A 12912-nucleotide genomic window follows, 5' to 3' on the forward strand; every position below is an offset into this window, starting at 1 on the left:
CTTCCCTCTCTGGGCCTCGGTTTCCCATGGTTGCTGGATGGTCTCTGAGGGCCCCACCTGGCTTCTGACTAGGGAGGTGACCTGGTGTTGGCATCGAGGCCCCCGTGGGCACCTCCTCCCCGGGCCAGCCCCTCCTCCTGCTGGGCTGGGGCTCTGAGTCATCTTGACAGGCCTGGTCCAAGCCCAGCTCCTCCTCTTAGAGTCTGCATGCCCTCGAGCTAATGACCTCACCTCATGGGGCCTCAGTTTACTCACCTGTGAATGGGGATGGGCACACCTCCCGCGCCAGGTGGCCGTGAGGATTAAAGATCTGTGGGTCGGGTGCCTGGGGCTGGACAGATGCTTGGCTGACGTGTCATCATCTCTGGCCTTGTCATTATCCTCTTATCAGTGGTAGGGTTATGTTTGCACAGTAAAGGTTTGTCCAGGAAGCTGCCTGCTCCCCACTGGGGGGTCAGAATGGGCCAGAGGAGGCTTTTGGAGCCTCCCAGGGAGGGGACCCTGTGGTCACCCCTGGCGTCAGGGTGAGAATGGCACTGAGAAAGTGAGGGACTGGTGGCACTGGTGGGGCGGGGCACTTGGGATGAGAAGCCAGGCCTTGCTGTTTCTGGGGGTGCTGCAGTGGGCCCTTGTCTGGGTGGTCTGGGAGGGCTTCCTGGAAGAAGGGCCATCTCGGCTAAAGACCTGATGGGAGAAGGAATATCAGACCCAGGCAGTGGCATGTGCAGAGGCCCAGAGGTGAGCCCATGGCTTGCTTGGGATGGTGGAGGGCACGACTCAAGCCAGGTTCCAGATTCCTGACTTGATTCCTCTTTCTGCCTTGACCCCCAGTCTGCTTGGGTGGAGGGAATGTCAGGGCTGTGTGTCAGAGCATCACCTGTCACTTTGATTTGGGGCCCAGGAAAGTCTGTGTGGTCTCCTGACGTCATGGCAACCTCCCGACCTGTGACAGCAGAGGGCCGCTGTGGCCTGGCCTGGGTGTCTGGCAGGGGCACACCTATGTGATAGCAGAGAGGGCTTTGAACCCACCTCAGGGAGCTGCTTCTTGTGGGCTGTTTGCTCCCCTATTTGGAAGGAAATGTCACAGGCAGCCTGAATTCCAATAACCCGAGACAGGAGCGTGGTTGCCTGACGCACTCAGCATTTACCCGGCATGAGAAACGCCTTTCACACTCATCAGGTTGAGTGTTCATGGTCAGAAAACAGACGCAACATGTCAGCAGGAAGAGTAATATGAAATCACCCACAGTTTCAGATGAGGAGGGATTTTGGTCCCATTTGCCACTCAGGAAACTGACCATCATGAGGCTAAGTCATGGTAACAATGATAATAGAAATCATTATCATTATCATCATCACGTAAATTGTTTTTGTTAGAAATAATGCTACAATTAATATAATTATAATAAAAACAACAGTTCTTTTATGTGAGTGCTGCTCATCCAGCTGGCATGACATGGCTCAGAGGGACTGTGATTATGACCCAGCGCCCTTCCCAGAGGTGGACACCAGGGCTCAGGGAGGTAGAGTTGCTTGTCCAGGCTCCCGAGGCGCAGGCTGTTGGAGCCTAGGGGCCTGTGCTCTCACCATTCCCCAAAGATTCCCGACAGCGGCATCAGAGAACTTTGCCCAGTCCAAAATATTTGGCCTGGGCTGTTTCCTGGGTTCCATATCCTGCAGACCTTCCAGTGGAAACACGACTCTGCCATTTGAAAGTCTTAAAAATAAAACCCAAACCCACATCTGTAAACCAACCAACCAGCCATTATAGGCTGTCCAGGATCTGAGGGTGGACTTTAGTGGGCAGGGTGCTGAGCCCCACTCACCCGGGGAGGCCTGAGCCCTGGGTTCCAGCTCTAAGCCAGAGTGGAGGCTGCAGACCCGGGGGAATAAGGGTCTGCCCTGGTGTCTGGAGAGCTCTTTGTGCTCTTTCTTTCTAGCAGAGACGGGAACTCAGAAGCTGGGTGAGAGAGGCCCCAGTCTAAATATAGACCACACAGCCCAGGGGAAAGCCCACTGTCAGTGGTGGGGTGGCGGTGCCCGGTAGGGGGGGAAACCATTTTCTTTTCCTGTAAATATTTTTGTCCCTGGGTAGGAAGCAGTCTTCGGGGTCCTATTGTTTGAGTACAATGGGCCCTCAATTTCCAGGAATGTTTCAGCATTTCCCCTCTAAGAGTGGCAGGGAGGTTTCTGGGGAGAAGAGGCCTGGTGAGGAGACGGGCCTGGGGGTGGGGACACCTTGGGAGGAGGGGCTGCTCACCTCTGACTGCAGCTGCAGAGCTCGGAAGCTACGAGAGGTTAGGCACCAGTCAAATCAGACCTTCTCCCTTTATTACACAGGATACATGTTGCTTTTTTCAGAAGGCCCCATATTTGTTGTAGAGCAGACAGAGGCTTCTGAAAGACAGGAACCCTTGACTCCTGCGCTCCTCCCACCCAGAAGCAGGGCTGTTCCCTCCTGGCCTCCTGTTATCTCCTTTCCGGAAGCTTCCCTGGTGCTCAGTCTGTTTACTCTCCCTTCGCCCTCCCCAAATGTCAGTCTGAGGAGCCGGGAGACTGACGCAGACAGAGAGCCCCAGTGGTGGTCATGGCAGCTCCTGTGTATTGTACTACCTGCCCAGTGCTGACTGCCTGTGTGATCCCTGCACATGTCGTCGGGGTTGTCACGGTCCCATTTTACAGATGAGGAAACTGATGCTCAAAGAGGTGATGTGGCAGGCCTGAAATCACACTGAGCCTGTGGTAGAGTCGAAGCTAGGACTTTGCAGGGAGGTCTCGGCATTTCTGCTGCCCATGCTGGCCACGAGTCTGCCCGGGTGTTGGTCAGACGGGAACCCTCTGGGTTGAAGTCCCCTCCTCCCCCATCCGGGTTCGTGGAGACCATCTTGTCACCTGTCAGAGCCGGGCAGGCTCTATGGCAACACCTTGGTCAAGTTTGTGTTGCCCTGAGGGGAAACAGGCCCAGAGCGGGAAGAGAGATGTGCTCAGGTGCCGGCGGGGCTGTCCCCTCCGGTCGGAGTGACCGTGGCAGTCACACTGCAGGGGGAGTGGATGGGGAAGCAGCCTGCCTCGGGCTCCGGAGACCTTCCCGAGGAGGCCGCCGTGTCTGCCTGGCTCCCCTGTCACACTGCCTGGCCTGGGTTCTAGTCCCGGCATCACCGTGCCTCTGGCTGGACCTGGAGTGGGGAGGGGGCCTTCGCTGCTCCCCAGCCTCGTTTTCCCCATCTGCCGAATGGGTGTGGCGCTGTGCTGCCTCGGAGGCCTCGGTGAGGAGTGAGGTTGGGGCGCCCGGCCTCACTCCCTGCCCCTCGCCGCCCACAGGTGCCCCTGGAGGAGCGCATCATCTTCTCCGGGAACCTCTTCCAGTACCAGGAGGACAGCAAGAAGTGGAGGAACCGCTTCAGCCTCGTGCCGCACAACTACGGGCTGGCGCTCTTCGAGAACAAAGTGGTGAGGCACCCCCAGCCCCGGCCGGGCCCGCGCCTCCTCTGCGTCCCCACGGCCCCTACTCTGCGACCGTTAATGCGGCCCGCCCCCCGACTCCTGAACGCGAGACCCCACCTCCACCCTCAGCCGGCCGCCCGCACCCGCCGCAGAGCCGGACCTCAGCGTCTTTCCCCCCACCCTCTCCCGCCCGCCCAAAGCTGGGCGCCCCCTCTCTGAGTGGCATTTCACCCATCTAGGCACCCGGAACGCTGGGGGTCCCCTTTTACTCTGCCTCTCCCCGCCAGAAGCAGCCCATCACTGGCTCCGGCCCACCCCCACAGCCCTCCCAATCTCTCCACCTCCAGGGCCCTCCTTCCCCGTCAGCCCCCTTCTTGCCTTGGGCTTCCACAGCCACAGCAAACTGGCCATCCCCCTGCCTCAGAGCACCCCTGGGTGCTGATCCGTCTTTTTTCCTTCCAGATGCCTCCCCTCGCAACTCCCTACCCTGAAGCAGGGAAGCGGGGGATGACTATCCTTTTTTTAAAATTTATTTATTTTTGGTTGCTTCAGGTCTTTGCTGCTGTGCATGGGCTTTTTTCTAGTTGTGGCGAATGGGGCCTGCTCTCTAGTTGTAGTCCGTGGGCTTCTTGTTGCAGTGGCTTCTCTTGTTGCAGAACACAGGCTCTAGGGTGCTCGGGCTTAGTTGCCCAGCAGCAGGTGGAATCTTCCTGGTCCAGGAGTCGAACCCATGTCCCCTGCATTGGCAGGCGGATTCTTAACCACCGGACCACCGGTCTGGGGATGAGTGTCCTTGGCCTTGGGCCCTCAGGGAAGTCCCACCTGGTTGAACCAGACCCAACTTCTTCCGCCACACATTCCTGTAGAGCAGCCAAAGGACAGGCTTGAGCGCTCCGTTTTGAGGCAAATCAGTGTTCAGTCGCTCAGTCGTGTCCGACTCTTTGTGACCTCATGGGACTGCAGCACGCCAGGCTCCTCTGTCCTCCACTATCTCCTGGAGTTTGCTCCAATTCATGTCCACGGAGTCGGTGATGCTATCTAACCATTTCATCACCTGCCACCCCCTTCTGCTCTTGCCTTCAGTCTTCCCCAACATCGGGGTTTTTCCAGTGAGTCGGCTCTTCGCATCAGGTGGCCAGAGTATTGGAGCTTCAGTTTTGGCATCAGTCCTTCCAGTGAATATTCAGGGTTGATTCCCTTTTGGGTTGACTGGTTTGATCTCTTTGCAGTAGAGTAACATAAGCAGAGTCAGGAGCAACCGATGCCTCCAGGCAGCAGTTCTCAGTGCACAGAATCACCTGGAAGGCTGGTGTAAAAACAGGTTGCTGCCTGTGGCTGATTCATGTTGATGTTTGGCAGAAAACAAAAAAATTCTGTAAAGCAATTATCCTTCAATAAAAAATTAAAAAAAAAAAACCCAACACACCATGTTGCTGGACCTACCCTCACTTTGATTCAGGTCTGCAGGGGGGTCAAGAATTTGCATTTCTGACGAGTTCTCATGTGACTTTGAGGCTGCTCATCAGGGACCACTTTGAAATCATTGCCTTGGAGGTTTCAGCCGCTCTCAAGAAATATGTTGAGTGGTGACACCTAGTGGCAGGGTGCAGCATGGCAGCCCTGCTGTATGAGCGCCTACATCAGAACCATTTTTTCTTCCCACTGGTGTAAGAAAGCAGTTGTTGTTCAGTTGCTCAGTCGTGTCTGATTCTTTGTGACCCCGTGGACTGCAGCGTGCCAGGCCTCCCTGTCGTCTACTATCTCCTGGAGTTTGCCCAAGTTCATGTCCATTGAATCAGTGGTGCCATCCAACCGTCTCATCCTCTGTCACCCCCTTCTCCTGCCTTCAATCTTTCCCAGCATCAGGGTCTTTTCCAGTGAGTCGGCCCTTACTGTCAGCTGGCCAAAGTATTGGAGCTTCAGCATCAGTCCTTCCAATGTATATATTCTCCTCCCAAGGGGCCTTGTGTGGTGCTCTTACCTAGAAAGGTAGTGGACAGTTCAGGGTAATCAGAGGCCCTGGGCTCTAGAGGCCGACAGGCCAGGTTCACGTCTTAGGTTGGCTTCCTTACCAGTTATGTGACCTCGGGGCTCGTAATGGTGCCCACCTCTGGATTGTGAGAAATCTGTGAACTGAAGCATTTGGGGCCCATGGCACAGTGCCTGGTAGGTAACGAACACCAGGCTAGTGATAGCTGCCCCTTGGGGAGGCAGTCGTAGCAGCGGTGATAATCTTCAGTTCAGTTGCTCAGTCGTGTCCAACTCTCCGTGACCCCATGAATCACAGCACGCCAGGCCTCCCTGTCCATCACCAACTCCCGGAGTACACTCAAACCCATGTCCACAGAGTCAGTGATGTCATCCAGCCATCTCATTCTCAGTCATCCCCTTCTCCTCCCGCCCCCAACCCTTCCCAGCATCAGAGTCTTTTCCAGTGAGTCAACTCGTCGCATGAGGTGGCCAAAGTATTGCAGTTTCAGCTTTAGCATCAGTCCTTCCAATGAACACCCAGGATCGATCTCCCTTAGAATGGACTGGTTGGATCTCCTTGCGGTACAAGGGACTCTCAAGTCTTCTCCAACACCACAGTTCAAAAGCATCAATTCTTCGGCGATCAGCTTTCTTCACAGTCCAACTCTCACATCCATACATGACCATGGGAAAAACCATAGCCTTGACTAGACGGACCTTTGTTGGCAAAGTAATGTCTCTGCTTTTTAATATATTATCAAGGTTGATCATAACTTTCCTTCCAAGGAGCAAGCGTCTTTTAATTTCATGGCTGCAATCAGCATCTGCAGTGATTTTGGAGCCCAAAAAAATAAAGTCTGACACTGTTTCCACTGTTTTTCCATCTATTTCCCATGAAGTGATGGGACCAGATGCCATGATCTTTGTTTTCTGAATGTTGAGCTTCAATTCAACCTTTTCACGCTCCTCTTTTACTTTCATCAAGAGGCTTTTGAGTTCCTCTTCACTTTCTGCCATAAGGGTAGTGTCATCTGCATATCTGAGATTATTGATATTTCTCCCAGCAATCTTGATTCCAGCTTGTGCTTCTTCCAGCCCAGCGTTCCTCATGATGTACTCTGCATAGAAGTTAAATAAGCAGGGTGACAATATATAACCTTGACGTACTCCTTTTCCTATTTGGAACCAGTCTGTTGTTCCATGTACAGTTCTGACTGTTGCTTCCTGACCTGCATACAGGTTTCTCAAGAGGCAGGTCAGGTGGTCTGGTATTCCCATCTCTTTCAGAATTTTCCACAGTTTATTGTGATCAAAAGGTGATAATCTTAGGATGGCCAAAAAGTTTTTTTCAGGTTTTTTCCCCGTAAGATGTTACAGAAAAGCCCAAACGAACTTTTTGACGAACCCAGCCATAATCACATCAGCAGTGCTTACTGCCCCTTGCTGTAGCGGGCACTGTACCAAACATTACCTAGTGATCTCCCTGGGTCCTTAGGGAGCCCTGTGAGGTAGGAACTGTTATCACCCTGGTTTATAGATGAGGAGACTAAAGCATGTTGTTGTTACTTAGTGGCTAAGTGGCATATAGCCTGCTGGGCTCCTCTGTCCACGGGATTCTCCAGGCAAGAATACTGGAGTGGGTTGCCATTTCCTTCTCCAGGGGAATCTTCCTGACCCAGGGATTGAACCAGCGCCTCCTGCATTGGCAGGTGGATTCTTTACCGCTGAGCCACCAGGGACCCCAAACTAAAGCACAGGAGGAGTTATCCTTGACATCACACACATAGTACTTAGTGAAGCTGGGATTTGAGCCCCGAGCCTGGGTCCTGCTCAGGACACCATGGTGCCTCCAGTCACAATAATGATCAAACTCCTTTCTCTCTCTTCTCTTCCTCTCCTCCTCCTCCGCCCTGTCTTGGGCAGGGAATGCTGAGTGGGGCCCTGGAGCCAGTAGAGACATAGGGTTTGGGCTTGGCCATCCCTGTAGCTGCCTCCACCATCTCTCTTGCCCCCTCCTCAGGCTTATGAGCGGCAGATCCCACCCCGAGCTGTCATCAACAGTGCGGGCTACAAAATCCTCACCTCTTTGGACCAGTACTTGGAGCTTGTTGGCAACTCTTTACCAGGTAAAGGGACCGCCCATCCAGGCCAAGTGCCCAGGGATTTGGCCGGAGAGCGTGGGGGGCATCCCTGGTTCTGGAACTCCAAGCTCCATGTTTGCAGGAAGAGCAGCTGGGCTAGAGCTGGTGGCAAGTGCCCAGCACAACCTGAACCTCCAAGGGGAGGCCGGAGAGGGGTTTGCCTGAAGTCACCCAGTGAATTGGGGCCACACCAGTGTGAGTCCCACCCAGCACCCACTTCCTGAGCCTGGTGATCACAGCTGTGCAGAGGGCTCACTCTGTACCCTGCCCCTTCCCTGGGTCCCTGAGAGGTTCTGGGAGATGATCCAGGTGCCCCCTTTTAAACCACCAAGTCAATGCTGCATTTGTGGGGAGCCATCCTAGGTGACCCCACCCCATCAGAGACACCCAGAAGCTGTGTGGAGTCATGTCCGCCTCTTAGCTGATCCAAAGGAGACCAGGGGGTAGTGAGATGCCCCTGTATGGGACTTGGTGATTAAGGACTCAGCTGGAGTCTGGTTTTCCTGGATTCCAGCCCCTGCACTGGGAGGGCTGACCTTGGGGTGTTGTGAAGACCCCACGAGGTGCTGTGTGTGTGTTGATCCCAGCACAGGGAGCCAGAGCCAGGACCTAAAGAAGAACTGCCATTATCCTCTTATGAACAGGAGTGACCAGGTCACAGCCCAGGACCACTTATTTCTCTGGATCTCGAATATCCATGCGGACAAAACAGAGAAAAATCCCCTTTTATTTATTCTGTATCCCCTGCCCCTGCATTTCCCTCCTACTTTGGACATTTAAGCCACCCTTTGGCTTCTGCAGCTGAAATTTGAAGGGAAACCCAAGACAGTAATGCTTGGCCCTTGACCCTGAGGACTCCACCTCTGTGTTATTTGTGTCTCCTGCATAGAGTTTAGAACCTGACCCCAGGGAGGTGGACACATTACCAACTCTAAGAATTGGTGCTGGGAGGGGGCAGGGGGGCAGGCCCTTAGCCAAGCTGTGGAGCCTGAGAGAAGCGGCCTCCCCATTGACTCTGGTCCTTCCGGGACAGGCCAGCCCTCTCTGGACCCGGAGGGACAGGGCGAGGGGTCAGCTGCTGGCCATCCTCTGGCCAAGGGAAGTCACGGAGGACAGCCGCTCAGCGGGTGCTGTCTCCACAGGGACCACCCCGAAATCGGGCTCTGCCCCCATCCTCAAGTGCCCCACGCAGTTCCCGCTCATCCTCTGGCATCCTTCGGCGCGTCACTACTACTTCTGCATGATGACGGAAGCCGAGCAGGACAAGTGGCAGGCCGTCCTGCAGGACTGCGTCCGGCACTGCAACAACGGTGAGCCGTCCCCTTGAGGCCCCGGGAGCTGGGAGCGGGTTACCGGGTGCGTTGCTGAGTGGTGACACCTAGTGGCTGACTGTGGTGTGGCACCCCTGCTCTATGAGCCGTTTTCCTTTTCCTTCTGGGGTTTTAGAAACCATGGTCAGTTCAGTTCATTTCAGTCACATCGGACTCTTTGCAACCCCATGAACTGCAGCACGCCAGGCTTCCTGTCCATCACCAACTCCCGGAGTTTACTCAAACTCATGTCCATTGAGTCAGTGATGCCATCCAACCATCTCATCCTCTGTCATCCCCTTCCCCTCCCGGCTTCAATCTTTCCCAGCATCAGGGTCTTTTCCAATGAGTCAGTTCTTTGCATCAGGTGGCCAAAGGATTGGAGATTCAAGCTTCAACAGCAGTCCTTCCAATGAACACTCAGGACTGATCTTTGGGATGGACTGGTTTGATCTCCTTGCAGTCCAAGGGACTCTCAAGAGTCTTCTCCAACACCACAATTCAAAAGCATCAATTCTTCGGTGCTCAGCTTTCTTTATAGTCCAACTCTCACATCCATACATGACTACTGGAAAAACCATGGCCTTGACTAGACGGACTTTTTCCCCTTAACTTCCCTGGTGGCTCAGTTGACCTTCCCTGGTGGCTCGGTTGGTAAAGAATCTGCGTGCAATGCAGGAGACCCAGGTTCAATCCCTGGGTGGGGAAGATCCTCTGGAGAAGGAAATGACAACCCACTCCAGTATTCTTGCCTGGAAAATCCCATGGACAGAGGAGCCTGAAGGGCTACAGTCTGTAGAGTTACAGAGTCAGACGTGACTTAGTGACTAAACCACCAACCACCACTTTTCCTTCTGGTTTTTGGAAACCTTGGTCATGCTGCCCTTAACCCTCTCCCTTGATGAAGACTGTTCTGTGACGCTGAGAAAAAAATATAGGAAATTGTTTCCAGAGGGATGCGGTTGTTGAGCTCCTGAATCACAGAATAAAAACCCTGATTCTGCCACTTTCCCGCAACATGATCTTAGGAGGCCAACGTACCTCTTGGAACCTCTGTAAAATGGGGATAATATTTTTCCCTGTGTCTGAGAGGGCTTGGGAGGATTCACAGTTCTTGGTAAAGATTTTTTTATGGTGTCGTTTCTTTCTTATCACTGACCTGCCTGGTAGTGTAGGAACTTCCCTTCCTCCCTCAGGGCCCCGTTCTCTTCTGTAAAGTGACAAGGTCTCTTCCGGCTCACTTACTCATTCAACAAACCTTTCAGTGTTTCTCTGAGCCAGACCCAGGGCTGGGTGCTGAGAACGCAACAGGGAAGCAAGACCTCGTCCCTGCCTACTCACTGCCGGCAGCCTCGGGGTAGGGGGACAGGTGTTAAACAGATGAGGGCACCAGGGGGTGATGAGTCAGGACTCTGCTAGGTGCTGGGTGGGAGCCTCCCGGGATCTTGGAGGGTGTGTCTATACTGGGGGGTTGCAGAGCTTGGATGGGAGGAGGGGTTGCTGAGGGCGGCATCCTTGAGGAGGCAGTGGCTCAGCTGAGGCCTGAAGGATGCATGATTCTAGAACAGAGGGAGGCGTGTTCCAGACAGGGGTCTCAGTGAGCATGAAGGGAGGCCTGGCGTGGAGGCACTTTAGAGGAGGACGCGTGAGGGCCTGAACTTGGGAGCGGGTGCCCGGAAATGGGACTGGTGGGGCACTGGGGTCAGGTCTGGAGGGCCTCGTGAGGCTCAGAGGAGTTTGATCAGAAAGGCTTGATTGTCTCTTGGTGGGAGGGTGTGGGGGACGAGGGGCTTTCTGCCCCTGGGGGAGGAACAACCCTGTCCCAGACCCTGAACTTCCCTCCTGGTGACTTCCCCCTGCCCCCTCCCCATCCCTGCTCCGCCCTCCCTGGCTGCCAGCGCACCTCGGGCACAGCTCCACTTGGAGGCCGGGCCATGGGCACCCACGCTGAGAGGCGAGCCGTGCAGTGACTTGGCTCACCTCACCTGTCCTCTGTCCTCTCCACTCTCCAGGGCCGCCTCTGCCCCGGCTGGAATCTGCTGCGCGGCAGGAACCAGGTCTTCGGTCAGGCCAACCCTGCCGCCCACAAAGGGCCTCCTGTTTCCAGGTCCCTGGGGGCTGAGGGGCCGAGACTGGGCATGGCGATCTGGGCTCTGACCGCCTGGCCCGGGGTACCTTTGCTCCTCCCTTCCTCCTCCCCGCTCCCTCCCCCTGCTTCATCCCTGGCCCAGGCCCCTCCATCTCTAGGTTTCCAAGGCTAATGGGAGACCTGGCCAGGTGACCCCAGGCCAGGCTGGGTGGGGACCGACCAGCAGGGAGAAGGGCCGCCATTCATTTCCCTATGTGCACAGTGGTGGCTGTGATCAACCAGATTGCTAGATTATGGGGAGGAATCAGCGGGCGGGTCCTGGGTCGAACTCTTGGCCCTGTGCCTGGCACATAGCGAGCACTCAGCTGGGAGGCTGAGGGGGTGGGTGTGGGTCTGTGGGCAGGCGGGGAGGCCAGGGGAGAGCTGCTGGGGTCGGGTGGGGATCAGGGGCGTCCTGCAACTCAGGGTCAGGAGCTGACGGGGAGGTTTCAGAGGAGCCTCCCCCTCCCCCCACCCGCCCCAGAACTGTGGGAAAGTTCTCGGCTTCCTCAGAGGCTGGGTCTGGAATTTGTGGGGCCTGGAATTGCTCATTCCGGGGGCTGCCAGGAAGTGGGGGCGGGGGGAGGAGGCCAAGCTGGGTGGACGCCAGCTCGTCCAGGGTCCCCCTCACATCCTGCATTCCTGGAGCAGCTGGGGGCAGCAGGGGCGCTGAGCTGGGCTTCAGGGTGGGCCGGGGGTGCTGAGGTCAAGGCATCTTCCTGTCTGCCTGTCGTCCCGCCTCCTCTACGGGACTGAGGAGTGCCGCTTCCTTTCTCAGCCTGACCCCGAGGACCCCACGGGCGGGCAGGAAGGCTCCAGGTCTCGCTGGAGTCGCTGGGCCCAGATTCCAACCCGGGGCGACCACCCTCTAGCGACTGTGTGACTTTGCCTCCCTGGGCCTTGAGAGCTGCTGGCCCCTCTGAGAGCTACGTGTGGGAAAACGTGTGGGGTCTCAGCCTCAGCCTACCGGGGGCTGCCATAAACAAGGGCCACAGCCTGGGTGGCTTCAACAGTAAGAAGTTAGCTTTTGCACAGTTCTGGACTCTGGAAACCCCACATCCAGGTGTCAGCAGGGTTGTTTTCTTCTGAGTCTCCTTGACTAGGAAGCAGCCGGAGTCTCCCTGGGGTCATCGCATAGTCCCTGCTCTGTGTGTGCCCTGTTTCTTTGTCCAGATTTCTTCTTATAAGGACACCAGTCATTGGACCAGGGCCCGGCCTCATCCCCTCCCTTTAACTTAATTACCTAAGTCCCTGGCTTCTCAGGGGGCGCCAGTGGTAAAGAACCCTCCTGCCAGTGCAGGAGGTGCAGGAGATGTGTGTTCAGTCCCTGGTCGGGAAGATCCCCTGGAGGAGGGAATGAGAAGCCCGTGGACAGAGGAGCCTGGTGGGTTTATAGACCACGGGGTCACGCAGAGTCAGACGCGACTGAAGTGACTGAGCACGCACACGCACGCACCTAAGTTTCTGAATCCAGACCCGGCTCCTTTCGGAGCAGCTGGGGGTCAGGACTTCAGCGCAGCACTTTGTTGGGACACGAGTCGGTCCCCAACAGCCAGACTCAGGGGGAGGGCTCAGGAGGGGCCACCCTCACTTTGACTCAGCCCCTCGGTGTGCAGAGTAGGGATGTCCTGAGGGTTTCAGGCTGCACGTCTGACCGGCCAGAGCCTGGGGTGTCAGCTGCCTCCTTGCTGCTGCCCAGCCCATCCTGCCACCTGGAAAGCGGCCCCTGCCCAGCACACCTGGCTTGCTGTCTGCAGAATGCAAATACCCGTGCATGAGAGAGGCTGCGTGTATAACACACAGCCAGATTTTCTAGGCAAAACCTGGTTTCTGGGAGACAGTGTCCCCCTCCTTAAGCCTGCTTCCTTCCCCAGCCCAGCTGGGTAGCACCCACCCCACGGCTCAGTGGGACCCTCTT

The 12912-nt window shown here is 55.8% G+C and overlaps 1 protein-coding gene across 1 annotated transcript in view; it reads left to right on the forward strand.

The window, feature by feature from the left end:
- Window positions 1-12912, forward strand: part of NIBAN2 (niban apoptosis regulator 2) — a 53339-nt gene that overhangs the window by 32426 nt on the left and 8001 nt on the right. The window contains exons 3-5 of the mRNA XM_055400937.2: window positions 3322-3450; window positions 7436-7541; window positions 8699-8866. Of these exons, the coding sequence (XP_055256912.2) occupies window positions 3322-3450; window positions 7436-7541; window positions 8699-8866 (403 nt within the window). The remainder of the gene's footprint in view (window positions 1-3321; window positions 3451-7435; window positions 7542-8698; window positions 8867-12912) is intronic.

This window comes from Moschus berezovskii, chromosome 11, assembly GCF_049115385.1.
Source record: "Moschus berezovskii isolate FMDL1 chromosome 11, NW_MosBer_1.0, whole genome shotgun sequence".
NCBI lineage: Eukaryota > Metazoa > Chordata > Mammalia > Artiodactyla > Moschidae > Moschus > Moschus berezovskii.